The 19,704-nt window shown below is 33.3% G+C and overlaps 2 protein-coding genes across 6 annotated transcripts; one reads left to right on the forward strand and one right to left on the reverse strand.

Annotated features, from left to right (window-relative positions):
* Positions 1–6,478: 6,478 nt before the first annotated feature.
* Positions 6,479–10,093, reverse strand: LOC121968641 (sister chromatid cohesion protein DCC1-like). Its single transcript, XM_042518951.1, has 3 exons — positions 9,853–10,093; positions 6,819–7,730; positions 6,479–6,722 (listed from the first exon to the last, which is right to left on the reverse strand). The coding sequence occupies exons 1-3, from the start codon at positions 10,023–10,025 to the stop codon at positions 6,620–6,622; spliced, it is 1,188 nt and encodes a 395-aa protein (XP_042374885.1). The 5' UTR covers positions 10,026–10,093; the 3' UTR covers positions 6,479–6,619.
* A 252-nt stretch (positions 10,094–10,345) lies between these two features.
* On the forward strand, positions 10,346–19,630 carry LOC121967835 (probable ion channel CASTOR). Of its 5 annotated transcripts, none has more exons than XM_042518313.1 (12): positions 10,346–10,864; positions 11,632–11,703; positions 11,782–12,387; positions 13,674–13,856; positions 14,033–14,092; positions 14,159–14,362; positions 15,250–15,498; positions 17,228–17,326; positions 18,040–18,234; positions 18,314–18,406; positions 18,490–18,756; positions 19,026–19,630. In XM_042518313.1, exons 1-12 carry the CDS (start codon positions 10,403–10,405, stop codon positions 19,242–19,244), a joined length of 2,709 nt encoding a protein of 902 aa, XP_042374247.1. In that variant the 5' UTR covers positions 10,346–10,402; the 3' UTR covers positions 19,245–19,630. The 5 variants fall into 5 exon arrangements, with proteins under 5 accessions (XP_042374247.1, XP_042374246.1, XP_042374249.1 ...); XM_042518312.1 differs by lacking the exon at positions 17,228–17,326 and adding an exon at positions 17,379–17,477; XM_042518315.1 differs by lacking the exons at positions 17,228–17,326; positions 19,026–19,630 and adding an exon at positions 17,379–17,477 and having other exon boundaries at positions 18,330–18,406; positions 18,490–18,631.
* Positions 19,631–19,704: the final 74 nt, after the last annotated feature.

The raw sequence follows: 19,704 nt of genomic DNA on the forward strand, positions 1-19,704 counted from the left end.
ATCTTAACTAGATTCCGGTCTCGGTGAGACAGAATCTAATTACTACTCTTCTTCTATTGTGCTAAGTTCTGTTTTTCATTGTGATCTAACACTTTAACTAAGCATACAGGAGAAACCTAGACTGGTCGACGGGTTGATCGGATGTCTGACACGAAGTCCAGCTAGGTCAACGGGTCGACCTGATAGCTGGCACGAAGCCCATACTGGTCGACGGACTGACCGGATGTCTGACACGAAGTCCAGTTAAGTCGACGAGTTGACCTGATAGCTGGCACGAAGTTCAGACAGGTCGATGGACTGACCGGACGTCTGACAGGTAAGTTAAGGTAAGTCACTGGAGGGGAGTGATTTGGCGATGACGCATTCCCGGTTAGGGAACATAGACGCCGATCCAACTTAGAACCATTTCAGAACTCTAAGTTGAGATCTTGACTAGATTCCGGTCTCGATGAGACAGAATCTAATTACTATTCTTATTCTATTGTGCTAACTTCTGTTTTACAGGGTAGTTTAAACTATTATTTTACCTCAGACTGACTCTTTCTTGTAGAAGAAGGACTTTCTGGAGAAAGGTGGTCCGGGCGTTCGGAGGCAAAAATTCTATCCTATCGTCACGGGGAGCGCGCTGATTGGCCGGACCTACGTCACGGTTCGGACACCCGGAGCATCCTATATAAGGAGGTCTCACCCTGAAGCAAAATACAACAATGACATCTGCTCTATTGCGTTGTGTCCTTGCGATGCTGCAAAGCTTCTCCAACAACGTGCTCTTTTTTCTTTTCTCTATTGTTGTCGGTATTTCTTATTTAAAGTTCTTGTACTAAAATTTGTAAATCTTTTACGAACTATTAGTGGTTGCCCAACGAAAGCACTCGACGAGTGAGGGCCTTGGAGTAGGAGTCGACCAAAGTTCCGAACCAAGTAAATTGGTTATTGTTAGCGTTGTTCTTTTACTTTTCCGTTGTGCACTCCGCTACGAACGTTTTCGATCGATATTCACCCCTCCCCCTCTATCGATTTTCATGATCCAACAAGTATCTGCTCTGAATTGGTGCAACCACCAATTAGGCAAAGGGGGTCTTTTTTAAAGAAAAATTAGATATCATTTTTTCTTAAAAAATATTCTTACGCCTTTCATTTTTTCCCTTCAAAAGTATTTTTGAAAAATTCATTTTCATTTTTTTCACCGTTAGCTAGTGTTGACAAAATATCACAGTTAACAAAATTTGTAATAATATTTTATTTAAAAAAATTATTTTTTTTTCACGCATATTTCTTTATCTCCTACATTACTTACCCCAAGACAAAGTCTTGGAAATTGTTTCTTGTCTATTATTTGCAAATATACCAATGTCTATTCAAGAAGGACGGAGCATCCACGAACCACCACCATATGATCAAGAAGATTTAGGCGAGGAATGAAATGGTTTTTAGGAAGCCTAAATTTCGATAATGTGCTTATATTGAGAAAATCTTCTCGGGACTCAGAATTGAACGAAAATATAAGTAAACTTATTTGTAATATTTTACCTAATAATGTTTTATGCAGACTAGAAAAGTACAAGAATGCACATGAGCTTTGGACCCAGTTGATCAAGCTACACGAGGAGTCGTTAGAGCTAGAGGATCAAGTCAAATCTGGACTCGAGTCAAATCCAATCGAAAAGCCTACTGAATTAGGGGTTGCGCTCAAGGTTAGTAATATTTATCAAAATACCCCTCCTAGTAGTAGTTTAAAAAATATACATATTAATTTGGATATTTCTAAAACTATACGTGAAAATAGTGTATTTGATAATACATGCAAAAATACCCCTAGGATATTATCTATAAAATAAATCTAATTAATTTAGAAAATTTAGAAAATATGAAAATAATTAATAAACCTAAACATTCAAATGATAATCAAATCAATTTGAATGACTCTACCTCTAAGAAAAATTCAACTAATAATATTAAAAATATTACTTTACACAAAAATTTAAATAAATTAACAAATTCAGAAAAGTTAAATATTAAAAATTTAAATTTAAACTTAAATAAATATGAAAATTCAAATGATAATGATCACAAAGTCAATATTGATCTAGATAAAATTAATAAATTATTTAATAATCTAGACAATATCAATCCAGAAAATCCTATCCAAACCCAAGATAATTTAATTAATAAAAAATTAAATTTTAAAGATAACTAATCTAATAAATTCAACTAATCATATCAACTTAAAATGCAAAGAAAATATAAGGATAAAATCAAATATTTTTGATAAAATCAAAACTAAATTTAACAAACTTAAAATTAAATGTTAAAGATAAGCTTTATCCATTAAATCAGGTGTCAAGAGATAATTTATTTGTTCACAGAGCTTCCGTCAATCCAAAAAAAAAATAAATTATAAATAATTACTAACCATTAATATAAATAATCTGATAACACTTTATATTTTAACAGATAATCTGATACCCCTTTATATTTTAACCGTCGCATCTGTCAGGGAGACAATCCTATCATCTATTTCAGCAATAAGTACCGATTGGCAATTTACAATTCGCAGGGGGCAACAATTCCGACATGCCTGATGATCGTGTTATGCGAGTACACGCATGATCGTGTTATGCGATCACACGCATGACAAAACATTTTCCTCGAACGAATTAATTGAGGTGCCACTGGGCACGTCATTTGTTGAATTCGATGAAATTATGCGTATCAGCGTGGCTCTTTCGTAGTTTTAAGTTTAAAGATAGGTGACAGCGTTTGCACGTTGTCAATGGTCTGTGATGTCTCTTCATGGGAATTTGAGTTCCCATTGGGTTTAAATATAATATTGTCAATTTAATAATTAACTTTATAAAAAATGTTTAAATAACATGTACTATTTTGATTTATATCACGGTGCATATTTATTTTTCAAAATACTCCTCTATCTTTTATTTCAAACCGCTTTCTTTTTTTACTCGAACCGAATTAAACTATAGTACAAGGCCAAAATATTATTTATTTCATCAAATATTTTAATCCGAAAATGTTTGATTGGGTTAAATATATTGATTTCGTATAAAATAGATATTATTGTGCTAAAGGATTTGAATTTGTATCAAATTGACATTATTATGCTCCCAATAATCTCTCAAGTTTGTTTATATCCCCTTCCAATTTTTTAGTCTTTGAGGGCTTAATAAAGATTTTCGATAATTCTAAAAACTTTAAATGGATTATGGTATACTCTTAGTTTTTTTTGATATATATAGGTTTTAAATTCTTTAATTTTATTCAATACTTAGTTAAAAATATTTAATGGATCTAAAGATTAATGAATATCAGAAGTCGATTTTTAGAATATTCACCCTATATGAAATTCGAATCATGATTTGCTCCTCATTTGGAATTCGACTTTCGAGATATCATTGCACTTTACTAGTTATTTATGTCCTTTTTATCAACTCGAGTTTTTTTAAATCATTAAACACTTTTGAAAAAAGGTATTTCATAACTTTAAAAATCTTAAATTTTTACTAAATAAAAATAATTAAACTCTTAGTATTTAACAAAAGGAGAAATGATATTCTTAAGGAAAACTCTTAGATCATCTCCAATCTACATCATCAAATTTAGTGTAATTTTCACATTAAAATGGTACAATTTCAACACCAAACACTATTTCAACTCCAACCCATTATTACCATATCACACCAAAAAGGAATATTCTTTAGAATATTCTATTATTCTTATTAATTTTTTTATATGATAATTATTATATTTAAAATTAATACTTCTTAATATTTGATATTTTAAATTTTTTAAAATTCAGTATTCAACTAATTTATATATATATAATTTTTATTTTTAATTTATCCTATCTTTATTTTGTATGTCAATATAATGGATAATGTATTGTATATTTATGCATATAAATTTTTTAATATTTTATTGTATTATGTTTATGAAATTAGTGATAATTTATAAATGTAATTATAATTAAAATATATTAAATAAAATTAAAATAATAATTTTAATAAATTAAATATTTACAAATATACATAATAAAATTTAAATATGCTATTAAATACACTTAATTTAAATTTATAATAAATAATAATTACATTTAATTATACTATAAATAAAGATAAAGAAAATAATAATTATTAATTAATTACATTTGATTTTATAATAATATAATAAAATCAAAAAAAAAAAATTTCTCTCCATCACCAAATATGGTGATGTGAATAGTGCATTATTCACATCACCATTTTTGGGGTGAGTTTTGGTGTATGGGTTGGAGAAATTTGATGTTAAATTGACACTAAATTTGATGTTTTGGCGATAAGTTTGAAATGCTTTTAAAGATAGACATATAAATGATGGAATCCACAAAAAATGAAATGGTGGATTCCATCATTTATGTGTCTATCCTTAATAAGGGTGTATTTGGTTCAAGTTATCATGGATAATCTTGATTATATGATTACCAGGTAATCACATAACCAAGGTTATGGAGAATAAAAAATAACCAAGGTTATGGGGAATAAAACATAACCAAATGTTGTTTGATTCAATCTAGGTAATGCAACAAAAACTTGTTTGTTTGAAGGTTTTAATGAATACCTTAGTTTAATATTTTACCGTATTACCCTCAATTACAAAATCAACTATACATAATAATATTATTATTATTATTATTATTATTTATTTATTTTTTATGTTTTTTTTACTTTTCTTTTTCTGGTATATTTTTTTACTTTTTTATATGTTTTTTTATTTTTTTTAATGTTTTATATTTTTTATATTATTTATATTTATATTTTTTTACATTTTTTAAATTTTATTTTTTATTTATATATTTTATTTTTTAATTTTTAAAATTTTATAAATTTTTTATTTTTAAAATTTTAAAAAATTTTTAAATTTTTAAAATTTTTTTTTTAAAATTTAAAATTTTCCTTTTTTATTTTTAAAATTTATATTTTAAATTTTTTTAAAAAAATTTTAAAATTTTTTAATATTTTTTTTACATTTTTCCTTTTTTTTTCCATGTTTTTTCTTATCGGAGGATATTTTTGGTAAAAAAAATTTGTTAACCCCGGAATTAAGACAAACCTTAGGGTGCGTTTGGTTCGGGGTTATTCTTGATAACCTTGGTTATCCATCCAAGGTTATCAACAAAAATCTTATTTGGTTTAGGTATTCGATGATTCCCGAGTAATGTTCCATGCCCGATACGTCAGCAAAAGGGTCATGTAGCCCGGAATCGGAAAACCTCAGAAAGCTAAGGTTTTTCTTGATTCCGGGGTTAACGAATTTTTTTTACCAAAAATACCCTCCGATAAGAAAAAATATGAAAAAAAGAGAAAAAATGTAAAAAAAATATTAAAAACTATATATAAAAAAAATGTTTAAAAAATTTTAAAATTTAATTTTTTTTAAAAATAAATAATTAAAAAAAAAAAAATTTAAAATATAAATTTTAAAAATAAAAAATTTAAAAATTGAAAAATTTTAAAAATTTGATTTTTTTTTTAAAAATAAAAAAAAAAAAAATTTTTAAATAAAAAAAAAATAAATAAATAAAAATTAAAATTTAAAAAATGTAAAAAAATAAAAATAAAAAAATAAAAAAATATAAAAACATTAAAAAATAAAAAACACATAAAAAAATAAAAATATATACAGGAAAAAAAAGTAAAAAAACATAAAAAAATAAATAATAATAATAATAATAATATTATTATTTTTTTTTAATGTTTTTTTAATTATTATTATTATGTATAGTTGGTTTTGTAACTAAGGGTAATACGGTAAAATATTAAACTAGGGTATTCATTAAAACCTTCAAACAAACAAGTTTTTGTTTCATTACTTAGGTTGAACCAAACAACATTTGGTGATGTTTTATTCCCCATAACCTTGGTTATGTGATTACCTGATAATCACATAACCAAGGTTATACATGATAACTTGAACCAAACACACCCTTAGTTTTATGAGATTTTCCGATTCCGGGCTGCATGACCCTTTTGCTAACGTGTCGGGCATGGAACATTACTCGAGAATTATCGAATACCTAAACCAAACAAGATTTTTATTTATAACCTTGGATAGATAACCAAGATTATCAAAAATAACCCCGAACCAAACGCACCCTAAAAATTTTCCTTAAGAATATTATTTGATTCTTCCTTTTGATATTCTAAATACTTCGTTAACTAAAAGTATTTAATAATCTAATCCTAGTATACAAATTCCTAGGATTTTGTTATTTTTTTAAACTTACAACAGGTTTGGAAAATCTAAAAGAATTCCCATAATTTTCACTTTATTATATGCTGGACTTTTGGGCCGTTGATACGTTGATACGAGCGCTTTCTAATTAGTTGATATTGTCCTACCGCAGGTTAGTACTTTCAGCACCCTAAATCCTAAACATCAAATTATTTAAGAAATACAATTTTTCTAATTTTATATAATTTTGTGTTGATGCGAATGATAAAATCCACTTCCCACATGATAAACACTAATAAAGCAAATTCTCATAATCTCATCCCTAACAACATTCTGTGCCACAAAGACGTTAACAGTAGGAAGAAGAAGAAAGTTTAATACCAAAGCCTTGAATTTACTTTGCACTGAAAATGGGTTCAACTTCTGCACTTGGCTGTGTTCTTCTTGTGTACTTGATCAGCAAGCCTTCTGAAGAAAGACCTGGCACCCTCAAATCCCTGTAAGATCAGACAGATCAATTTCTTCATGAAATTAAGATCTCAATAAAGGAAAACTTATGGAACATAATAGCAACAAATTTAAGTTAATGGAACCTGATGTATGGCTCCAAATCTTTCCATTCCCATTTTGGCCTCTCCTTAAAGAGAGATGCAAAGCGTTCAGCAGGGGATGATGGAAGAGCTGAGACTCTGAAAGCACGGATCCAAGTTTCAATGCCGAGCTTTTCGAATAACACTTCACCCTCGAGCATCTTCAAGTCGGTGCACATCGCGGGAGGAATACCATGCTTCCATTTGTGTAAGAAACTTTCCAACTTCATCATTCCTTCTTTTAAAGTTTTCAAGGCAAAACACACACAGACCCTTTTCTCATCTAAGCTCCATAGTTTGCTACCTGAGCTGCTTTCTGTCATAGATCCAAATGTGTCAAGGCAATGCCGGGTAATTCTGCTAGGATATCCATCGGCTTCCATGACCGAGATTACCTCATCTTCCTTGAGTGCATTTAGCTGCCACTCATGCAAGATCGAGTTGTTTAAGAGCATGTATAGCATTTCTTCCATGGTCTTCTCATCAATGATCCTCCAGAATCCATCTATCTCTACAGCTGAGAGGGACTTCAATCCATCCCTCAGCTCTTGTTCGCTAGCCTGAATCTGCTCAAGGAGGTCTTGCCATTTATATAGGCCATGGTTAGACAGGGATTCGACTTCCAAATCCTCGTTAAGTGTGTAATGCTTCTCATTAAGGAGGGCTTTCAGTTTGTCTAGTCGTGGGGCAACTAGAACCAACTCCATGATGTTTGGTGCCACTTTTAACACCGATGACACAGCTTCTTGTATTGCTGAAGTATTAGGTTCACTGTCACTGAATGTATCTTTATGATTAGGCTTCCCTGGGGGTATTAAATACACAGAATTGGATGTGCCTACGAATTTCATGATGTAAGTTGCTGAAGGAGTGCAAAGCACAGCATCCTCATCCTTGTCTCCTCGGATAGAAACTCTAATCACACAAAACAAAGATGCAAAAGGCATACCCCAAAGCCAAATAGGAAGGGAAAAACTTGAAAGAAGCATAAATGAAAGAAAATATAGAATGAGGAAAAAAATGAACTAATCTTGAAAGTGGCAGAATAAAATATATACAATTTTATTAGGTGAAATCACATGAGAGTTTACACAAAAGCTTCATACTGAAATTACATGAGATCCTACAAGAACTAGTGATTCTTGTGTTACTTAGGATACAAGCAAAAAATATTCACTATATGTATCTGCTTAAGATCTTAAACTAAGTTGGGAGTTCCTAAATTAAAGGTAGGCCATCTGCTCTAGCTACAAGTTTTATGGCCATCTATTTCCATTAAAGCTTACTACGTAAACAAAATATCAAAAATATATGTAGCATGAAAACATGAAAAGCCTAAACTCATATAGTCATGCACATAAGAACCATGAAATAGAAGGCTTCCAAGAGCATAACTCTACAAAGCAGCGGAAATAAAAGATACTTCCAGCCATGGTTGTCAAAGAACAAGTTGTGAAGACACTAAGTCGAGAAGTCACTCAAACTCAATTGGTGGAGTCTTCTAGCGGATGTCTAAAGGAAATTTATGCCATGAACTTAATGGAGAGCCATACCCTTTATATATATTAGACTAGGGAGCCTCCCTATGCTACAAACTTTAATGCTTTTTACCATCAAGATGGCATATCTTGGAACCCCAAAAGGATTAGACATTTAGAAGACCGTATGTCTATTTTTTTCATATTCTATGACTTGCCATATTCCAAGACTTTATAGCTTTATTCATGACTAATGTTATCATCTCTTCAAATTACAAACATTGAATGTATGGCACCACTTTAATAGATGAATAATGTTAATTATTCTAACACACTAGGCATTGAGCTTAAGAAATTATGCCAACACACATACGAGGGAATTGGTGTTGGTGCCCTTTTTACCCTATCAGCCTAAGTCTAGTGCATGAACTATTAGTTACCATAGTTAGCCATTTACACTTTCCAGACATAATTGATCTTAGGAACACACATGAAAAAATTAATTTACATCATCATTACTTCCCAATGTTTATGTCAGTGCGCGCTTAAACTTTGTATTACAATGACTGGAATGCAAACAATTTGGAGTTAACTTTAACATCTTGTCATTATGTAGGCTTACTTATGATCAGGTTATAATTAAACCTTGTTTTGGGAGATTATCAGCCCTTATTAAGTGCATACTAGCTAAACTGTTAAACTGTTTGCATGAATAAATTTGAATAATATATAATCGCATCAACTATTATGCTTGGAAAACTGGATAAGTTGTTAAACCTATACTAAGAATATAAATATACACATCCATTTCTTCTCTAGCAGGTCAAGTTTTTTGGATGAGTGATTAGAGAATAAACTTTAACAACATGCAGAGCTCATGTTTTCAAATCTCCCAGTGTCAAAAATATACCAACCAACAGGTGGATGGGGTTTGTGATACCAACATTAGGTTACTAGGAAATGTGGTTAGACTTGTACCACATGCCATTTGTTGGAATGGTGGACCTTATGACAGTTAATGGGATATGAAACAAACTATGGATACAATGGATCAGGCCTTTCAGTGATTAGATTGGATTCTTTTTAATTCTCGTTCTCAAATAGAGCAGATATAAAGCAAACTATAGAAGTCCTGCTGGATTTTTAGATACAATGGATCGGGTCTCTCAGCAATTAAAGTGGATTCTTGTTAATTCCCTTTTTCAAACCGAACCTAGATTGCAACTAGCTTATTTCTAAACAATAGTTGCCTAGAAGGAATTGCTATGGTTTTTGCTATTTGCTCTCAGAAAGTTTCTCTAACAGTCCATAAATCAATAATCTTTTAAGAGAAAAATGAAACATAACTTCTTAGTTCAGCGCTCAAGGTGAAATCGAAAGCACACCAGTTCAACAAATTGGAAAACACCGTACTTTAAGGGTAAACTAGGGTTTAATCTTGGAATGACAGAAAATCACAGACTTAAAAAAAAAAAAATGTCAATAAGAACAAACAGTATGGTGTTTGAAAACAGCAACTACACATGGAAGCTCATGTCGGGCGAGAAAAGAAAAATTACCTGTTGTTGAGGATATCAGGGAGGAGGGCTTCATCGGCCTCGAGGAGAAGGAGATCGTCATGGACTCCGAAAAGGGGATGGTAACGGATGGAGATGGAGGAGCCTGGTCCGAGACTAAGCACAGATTCAGCGCCGCCGCCGTCGCCGCCCCCCCATTCCTGCTGTCCTTCCATTCTCTCTGTCTTTCCCGCGCCTTTTAGCTGTGTTGTTATGTCAAGCAGGGCAATTGGCGCCTTTGTATTTCTAGGAAAACCTTTTGTCTCAAGTTAATAAATAAATAAATAAATATTTTAAATTCGGATATTTGATTATATTTTTATTTTATTTTTATAATATTGAATTAGTTAGAACAAAGTGTAGACTTATAATTGTTGGCTTTCCAACCAAACGAAGTGATGTCAACCGTAATTAACCCATTTTAATTAGGAGCACTAAGCGTTCGAATATTCTTTAATCCATCTTTAATTTAAGCCATAAAGCCCACCAAAATAGGCAATTTAAAGTTTGAACTCCCATAATGCGCCTCCGATAATTTTCCTTCGTTCCCAAAATGTCCTTCGACGGCGAGGCGGCTCTTCCGCCGTCAAACCGCGACTGGTTCTTCCCCTCCACCGCCCCCACTCTCCTAACTGCACCGTCCTCCTCCTCCTCGTCCTCCTCGAAAGCCCTCAATTCTAGGCGTCCCCCGCTCTTTCCCTCCACGCGCAGGAACCCTAAGCCCTACCTCGGTCAATCTCGGCCTCCGATCGCCACGAAAAGCTTCCCCTCATCCTCCTCCGCCCCTTCGTCGCGGTCTCCGTCGCCGCCTCCAACCTTTGTCGCGCGAGGGGACCCCAGGTACGCTGGGATACGACGGAAGGTGAGCTTTGATTCTGCGCAGACCAGCGAGAATGCAAGATCAGTGGGGAGAGAAGCTACCCCTGGTTTGAGGCCATCTGCAGATAGTTCCAGCAGAACAGTTTCCTCCAGATCTCGGATCAGGAATCGGTGGTCTTTGGTGGTTTTCGTCGTGGTTAGTTGACTGATATGGGAATTATCATCCTTCCATTTTTGTTGTTACCTGAATTGTTTACTTGAAAGTTTGGAATTCCGAAGTTACTTTTGACTATTTTAATCCAACATATAACTGGGATATTTGGATGGAATATGTATCACTTCACCTGACGCATCATCTCCTTGACCCATTAGGAAAACTTAATGGCTGAACAACCTGTAGAACGTGTTGGTGTTCCAATTCAACACAAAAGAAAAACGCTTCTTTTCATTACATGCCAGAGAACTTGTTTTTTTTTTTTCACCCCATTTTATTTTCAGCATCAAAGTTCCAACTATTGGGATTGTGTACACGCATTATACTCAACACTCTGTTAATCAGCCAGAAATAAAGTCAGCTTTAATCATGGTTTGAAATAAAACTGCTAATTGTTGTCATTGAATTTCCTCCTCTGTACCATGTTCCTATGCAATCTCAGCTCTTACTATTCTTTCATTCTTGAGTTGGGAGCAGTTGGAGCTTGGGAGGTGCAGGATTTTGGTTCTCAAGGATCCTGCTAATCATCTACCTTAAAGATATCTGCCCTTATCTGTATGAATCTTCATAGTTGATTTGGTTATGTCAAACGGAATCCTCATATTAAACCATTATTTCAACTTCCCAAAAGCAAGTTAGCTGTAGTTACACTGCCTTTTAAATAGCATAAAAGTAATGAGTGCAACAACTTATTTAATCTGGTATTTTTAATCATCTTCTTAATATTCAACATCACATTGGCATTGTAGGTAGCTCTGACATGCCTAAGTTCACTTCTTCACAAGAACTTTATGTTACAGAATGAGATTTTGCATTTACAGGTTAGTAAAGTAGATATGTTGACGTTGTTATTTAGTTCTTAATTATTATAGTTATAATTAACCTAATTTCTGTTTCAGGAGGAGCTATCGATTCTTCATTCTAAAATTCAATCGTGTGGTGTGTATTCTCTGCTGGCTTTAAGAAATAATATCCCAGTACAGAGTGATGAGAAACCAAACAAAACACTCAAAACTTCAGCAATTTTTGCTTCACTTGCTATCATCTCTGTATCTCTCATTGCTTTTAAATACATAGATTATCTTTCACGGTTAAGGGGAACAATGAATTCTGAAGCAGTTTCTCTCAAGAAGCAGTTAGCATATCGAGTTGATGTATTTCTATCAGTCCACCCCTTTGCCAAGCCATTGGTTCTACTGCTTGCAACTTTTCTGTTGATAGGCCTTGGTGGTCTGGCTCTATATGGAGTGACAGAAGATACTTTGGCAGATTGCCTGTGGTTATCTTGGACTTATATAGCTGATTCAGGCAATCATGCTAATTCTATTGGCTTTGGCCCCAAGTTAGTTTCACTTTCTATAAGTTTTGGTGGAATGCTTATATTCGCTATGATGCTTGGGCTTGTCTCTGATGCTATCTCAGAGAAATTTGATTCTTTGAGGAAAGGCAGGAGTGAAGTGATTGAGGACAGTCACACCCTTATACTTGGTTGGAGTGACAAGTTGGTAAACCACATCTTGTTATATTTTTTGCATTTTAGATACAATTTATTTACTTGATAATCAGCATGGTTGTTTTTAATTGTCAATATTCTGTCATGTGAATTTCAAAGTTGTTTTGTTTAGTTTGAAGACAGCTAACAAATTTTCTCAGCACATAGTCTTTTAACACAAACACATATAGGTCTTTTCCCATCACTTAACAATATTTATCTGTCTTTATCTTCATCTTCTAACTCAGTTGTAATACACAAAAAAAGTTGTGTTATTTTGGACATCTTGAAACTATGTAGACTTTGCTATGATTATCTACAAGTAAGATCTTATTCAGGAAAATTCTCAACCATCATAGAAGTATATGCATGAATGATCTTGGCTAGTATAGAATTGAAGGTGAGAATGCTAACATGGGCAATGGTTACCAAGATTTAAAATCTCCTTCCAAGCAAAAGTTTCAATGGTTGACCAAAACAATATAGATTAATACTGTGCTGTAGTGCATGAATCAATGGTGAATTGGTGATGGAGGGAGGAAGATTTGAGGCCTTATGATTGATTTGAAGGAATCACCTTCCTTTTGTACCCTGTGATTGATTTGAGGCCCTCCATGCTTAATGATTCAAAAGGACGTTCACCTAATAACTTTTTCATCTTGGACTGGATTAGGCTTTCTTGTTATTTCATGTGATATAAGATCTAGCTCCTCACCTAAGTGATATTGAGATTAAGGAGGCTGAGAAAATAATGAAAGATAACCTCCTCATTTGGTACCATGTGGTTAAGTGAGGCCCTCTTGGATATGCTTAAGCATCAATGGAAACTACCTATCTTCCTTGAAATTTTGGGTTGGATTACCTATCTTCCTTGAAATTTTGGGTTGGATTGGACTTCCTTGGGTTTTCACACAGTGAAAATAACATCATACCATGTTTGAGTTTTTGTTTTCGTATTATTGTTTTTTATTCTTTCCTCTTGAGAAGTAGTTTTGGATGGCCCTTATATAAAACTCTTATTCTATCAAAATATCTTATGGGCAACTTCATAACTTGGTTAAACTGTTTTACGTATTCTGGATGATTGTTATAGCAAATTGAAAATTACCCTCTAAGAATCATTTTCCATTGTCTATACCTAAATAGGGAGTTTTAAAATTTAAGAAGCAGTGGTTGTTGCACCATCTTTTTTTTGTTGCATTGAGCAGGAAATTCAAGCACTGTGAACTTGCCATATTATTTTAGCATATTCACATTTTATTCTTCTCTTCGTAGTCGAATGATTTTTGATCGATGCAGGGTTCCCTACTTAATCAACTGGCTATAGCCAATGAAAGTTTGGGTGGTGGCTCTGTAGTTGTTATGGCAGAACGGGACAAGGAGGAAATGGAATTGGATATTGCAAAAATGGAATTTGATTTTAAGGGGACATCCGTCATTTGCAGAAGTGGAAGCCCTCTTATTCTTGCTGACTTGAAGAAGGTCAGCTTAAGTTCGCAGATTACGTCTCTCTTTTACTATACAAATTTCCCTACTCTAGATTCTTGATATACAAATATCTTTATAATGCTTTGTCATATACACAAGCCATGGTATTGATTCTTTCCATCATTCCTATGTAAACTTCCTTGCTCTGTCGTTTCCCTTCCTATTAACAGGTTTCTGTCTCTAAGGCTCGTGCCATTGTTGTCCTGGCAGAAGATGGAAATGCTGACCAGGTAATCCTTTAACCAATTTTGAGGTTATCAAACCCAGACAAGTGAATGACCTAGATAATCCTACAGAGTGATGCACGAGCATTAAGGACAGTATTGAGTTTAACTGGAGTCAAAGAAGGTTTGCAAGGACATATAGTGGTCGAACTCAGTGACCTAGATAATGAAGTTCTTGTAAAACTTGTTGGTGGAGAACTTGTTGAAACTGTTGTTGCCCATGATGTAATTGGCCGCTTAATGATACAATGTGCTCGACAACCTGGCCTTGCTCAGGTTGGTGGTGCATCATGCTGTTCTACCTGTTTTCTTTGTGAAGTTTTCTACATTATCCAGATTATTTGCTTTTAGATCAATTTTCATGTGTATCTTTAGCTACAACCCCACTGAAGTAAATACCTCTTTTTATAGTTTAAGAAATTAACAAGTTAATCATTTTGAAAATATTTTTTCCATAATGATTTTCAATTCCCAAAATACAATATTCCAATTTTTTAATCTGGATTTATTCCTGCTGTTTCATTAGAACTGTGAACGTGGATTTAATTTTGAAACTTGTCTTACATTATGAAACTGGGATATATATAGTCACATAATCCAAATAAAGGCCTAATCAAGTTATCAATGCAAAGACATTGGATATATGTAGTCACATAATTATCTATAGCAAAGTTTATTTTCTGATTCATGCATCTCAGATGCAACAGAAGCTACTGCGCTTTAGTTTCTAAACCTACTGTGGATGCTTCACTGTTATTGGTTTGTGCATGTTCTCTGGGCATCTGAAGCAATGCATGATCAGGTAGCAATGGCTGACAAACATTATTTCATTGGAGGAAAAAAAAAGAAAATCACCCCCCCTCCCCCCTTCACCCTTTCTTTAATACTGTGACACTTCTGTAAGTATAGAAATTTGCTATACCATTTTGGCACCTTTTGGAGACCATTTAACCTTGATAGATACGCTACATTTTATATAAATTAACAAAATAGTTGGCTGTGCATAATGTGCCACTAAAGTGGGAACTAGGGACCTTTTTGTTGTCGATTTGTTAAGTGAATTTCAAGTTGTAATTTATAGAGAACTTCTATTTTTGATGAGACAGCTATAATGTTTTAGTAATTTGATTAATTTCTGATTTGGGTTTACTGGATTTTTTTAGATCTGGGAAGACATTCTTGGCTTTGAAAATTGTGAATTTTACATCAAAAGATGGCCCCAGTTGGATGGAATGCACTTTGAGGATGTACTTATCAGCTTTCCAGAGGCCATTCCGTGTGGAATAAAAATGGCATCCTGTGGTGGGAAGATCATATTGAACCCTGATGATTCATATATTCTACAGCAGGGGGATGAAGTCCTTGTAATTGCAGAGGATGATGACACCTATTCCCCATCAAAATTGCCTATGGTGAATTCCCTCTCTCATGAATATTCAGAAACTAAGTTGATACAATGCAATAGGTTTTTTTTCCTAATGCAGCAATAATTTCTTTAATTTGTGTTAAAAAAATTTGGATGTGAGATCATGTAACACTCTGGAACGTGTTTCTACTTTGAGGAAATTTATCTTATTCTTACTCATTTATCTTATACTTTTTTTAATCTTCATGCTTCATTGTTTTTTTAAGGTGATGCTCTTCAAACTATTGAGTTTGATTTAGTTCTTTTGCTGTTTGGTGTTAGTTAGAATTTTTTTCCAATTCGTAATTTGATAGTTTATCTTATTATTTATGCGATACAAGCTGAAAATCTTGGTAAACACAGATTTCAATGAACCAATGAGTTAAAATAGGAAAAGGGAAGCTTCATAAGTGTTTATGTCATATTCATTTTAGTCATTTGCTTTTTCTATCATAGCGTCTCATGCTTTTACTTGGATTCAAGTATTATGGTAGAATGAGAACATGATATTCCTTTTGAGGGGCTTGGCTCTTGTAAAATAGCGCATCAGGTCTTAAATGAGTGTTTTTGAGGATCTATGTAGTTTTTCCAAGATATTTTTAATGTCATTATCAAAAAAAAAGGATGTGTCCTTGGTGTTTTTCAAAGATTCTACCCTCCGTAAAAAAAAAAAAATACAAATCAATAATTGGTAAGCTGTTCTAAGAGGTGGTATTTTAAATTTATGCATGTTGATTGCTGAGTACTAGATTGTGAAAGGATGCACCTGTAAATGTAAAGCTTTCTTAGAATGTGTAAAAACGGATATTGACACCTACCTTGGGTGGAGCTTTGAAAACTAACCAAAATCTGTAGATCTTGAAATTTCCACAGGTATACAAGAAAATAAAGTGCTTTAAGAAGTGGTCACAAGTTTGATATTGCATGAATAATAAATCATGCTTAAAATATGAAGTTTCTTGGAAGTTTTCATGCAATTGTAATCCTTATTCACCAATTCAGTTAGCTGCTGAGATCCCAATTTGTTTCGTATGATCTGATCATTTATTAGAATTCATATTTGCTTAATTTATGCACTTCCTTTAGGAAGTTTTAACTCTTGTTGGAAGATCTTCATTAGTGAAAATTGTTTCATGTCTCTACAATCACAACACTTCGACACATAGTTCAATTGCAAAAACTTACCTTCTTATTGAATGTTCATTAGCCTTCTATTTTGAATCTCTTCAAGTACTACTATTCTTGCTTGTTGAAGTTTTAGTCTGAAGAGCATTTTTGGATTAATTAGTCTAAAATGGACAAGGATATGCAATTAATACAAATAATTTTTTTCTACTTTCTTCCAGTTATCTAACATTGTTGAGGTCCACTAGTCTGAAATTCTAGTATGATGTATGAATGATTCATCTCAGATAAGTTGTTGCTTAAACATTCATATAAGGTGTACCTCCTACAATCTCACTAAGTCACTTAGCTCTGATGCATTTTTCTTCATTAGAACCATCTAGCTTTAGAATTTAAATAACTACAGCATAGAAATCTTAGTACTAAGGGAAGTCTTACAAGAAGCTACAGAAGGGGATATATGCTTAAATTAACTCAGCAATGATTGAATATATCTTACCTTGTTAAGGGTGAGCCTGCATTGCATGTCTCAGTTTAGTCCAGCAGAACATGTAACTGCCTTGAAGGCACCTACTTTAAACTCTCATAAGAGTAATTAATTTTATATTCAGGTCAAAGAGGCAGTGTACATAGACATTGCCCGGCCTACCAGAAAGCCACAGAAGATTCTACTATGTGGATGGCGACGGGATATAGATGATATGATAGTGGTAAGTTCATTCTTCGAAGCCCCTAATTTTCTCTTTTCTATCACCTATGCAGGTTGGAAGAGGATATCTACCCAAAGACTTTACTGTTCCAAAATCTCCAGAAAGAATACTATTTTGTGGTTGGCGGCGTGATATGGAAGATATGATTATGGTAAATTACAAGGAATCAGAATTGATATTCCCACCATTATGTGGATAAGAATGTGTTAGTATGTACTAAAGGTGGTTTATTTGAGAATATGTATTTTCAAATGGAAGATTAAAAGCTACTTTAATTTTGAGGAAATTAGAGTCTGCTTTTATTATCTATACAAGTACATTTTTCCACTGTTCTGTCTCCAACACAGATGTACTCAGATAAGTTGAACATTTAATCTAAAGTGTAGATATTATGATTGTTTGAAAACAGTCTGAATATGGTTGAGACAAAATTGCAACCATTTGGTTGATTCCCTCTAGTTGTATGTCTTGGGATTTCCTTCCATATTATCATGGTACTCAAATCTGTGAAGTCTGAACTGTGACATCTATTTATTAAGCTGAAGTGAACTTATTAGCTTTCTTGGTAGGTATCTATGTGACTTTCTAACATTTTGGAATTTATTCAGTTTCAAAATTGCTTATTCTGATAAAGTTTTGGTAGAGTTGGTGCTGCCTGTCTTTGGTCTTTCCTTGTACAAGTCTTAATTTAGTCTCGCTGAAAATTCCTTCAGGTGTTGGATGCTTTTCTAGCTCCAGGATCTGAATTATGGATGTTCAATGACGTTCCTGAGAATGAGAGAGAGAGAAAACTTACAGATGGTGGTTTGGATTTCAGCCGGTTGGAGAACATATCTTTGGTCAACCGTGAAGGAAATGCTGTCATCCGCCGTCACTTAGAGAGCCTTCCACTAGAATCATTTGATTCTGTGAGTTGAAAATTCTATCTTAAATAAATGTTTTTTCTCTAATGCTTGTTAAAGGGACCATTCATAACATTCTTCACAGATCTTGATATTGGCAGATGAATCTGTCGAAGACTCAGCAATTCAAGCTGATTCAAGATCGCTTGCTACATTGCTGCTAATCAGGGATATTCAGGTTGTGGATTGATATTCCATCTTGATCTTGATAATGATTATTCAAAAAGTAGTAACCTCTCTTTTATTCTATTTGCAATGTAGGCAAAAAGGCTTCCCTATAGTGAAGACCTAGTTTCATACGTTTCAGGAGGAAGCTTTTCCCATGGTACATGGATTGGAGATATGCAGCAGGCCTCAAATAAATCTGTCATAATTAGTGAGATTCTTGATCCCAGGACCAAAAATTTGTTGTCCATGTCCAAGATAAGTGATTATGTTTTGTCAAATGAACTGGTGAGCATGGCATTAGCAATGGTTGCTGAAGACCGGCAAATAAACGATGTGCTAGAAGAACTTTTTGCTGAAGAGGTAAGTTAATAGATCTCTTGGAATTTATAATCTCATGTTCTGTTCAAGTCTATTATGGCAGTAGTGTTTTTTTTTAAATTTTTTTTAAAAATTTGCTTAATATTCCATCATCATCACTGTTCATCATAAATTCATATTTGTCTCAACTATTTGGATTGGCTACATGACTTTAAATTAACTTAATATACCCTTGATTCTCATCTAATTGCAATTCTTGAACTGAATTGTTTTCAGCTATGATTAGTTCTATTATCTATTTTATATGGCAGGGAAATGAAATGCAAATACGTTCAGCTGATCTTTATGTTTGTGAAGATGAAGAAATGAATTTCTATGAAATTATTCTTCGAGCTCGACAGAGGAAAGAGATTGTAATCGGTTACCGCCTCGCGGATGCCGAGAGAGCGATCATCAATCCACCAGATAAAGACATGCGGCGGACATGGTCAGATAAAGATGTCTTTGTTGTCATAGCTGAGAAAGAATGAAATCATTTTGCTTTCAGTGCATCAAATTGTTCTCAAAGGGAGAAAAATAACAAGTCAGTTAGAACCATGATACTCAAAGCAGGATCGAGACTGGAGGCACTTGAAACAAAGGTGTGCCATCCACAGTGAAATTCAAGCCAAGTGAAGAAGTGAAGTAGTTCGAGGCATATCTGGTTGAACGACAAATTAGTGCTTAAACTATTTTCGATCGAAGATATTTGTTTTCCCAGCCAAAGTTGGTGGTCATGATGAGTGCTTAAATTTTGTGAACTGATCCTGTATTTGTGAACCTATTCATTTTTGTATATTTGACTAAAAAGGGTTCTATTATGTATATATATATGTATATTGAGATCAAAGAAAATTATTGTTATTTGTTTTTATTTGAGGCTTTTTTATCTTAGATTCCCTGAACTCATCAGATTCCAGCAACTTGAGTGGGCTAGGAATAATATCCTCC

Source organism: Zingiber officinale, chromosome 3B (genome assembly GCF_018446385.1).
Source record: "Zingiber officinale cultivar Zhangliang chromosome 3B, Zo_v1.1, whole genome shotgun sequence".
In the NCBI taxonomy this organism is placed as follows: Eukaryota; Viridiplantae; Streptophyta; class Magnoliopsida; order Zingiberales; family Zingiberaceae; genus Zingiber; species Zingiber officinale.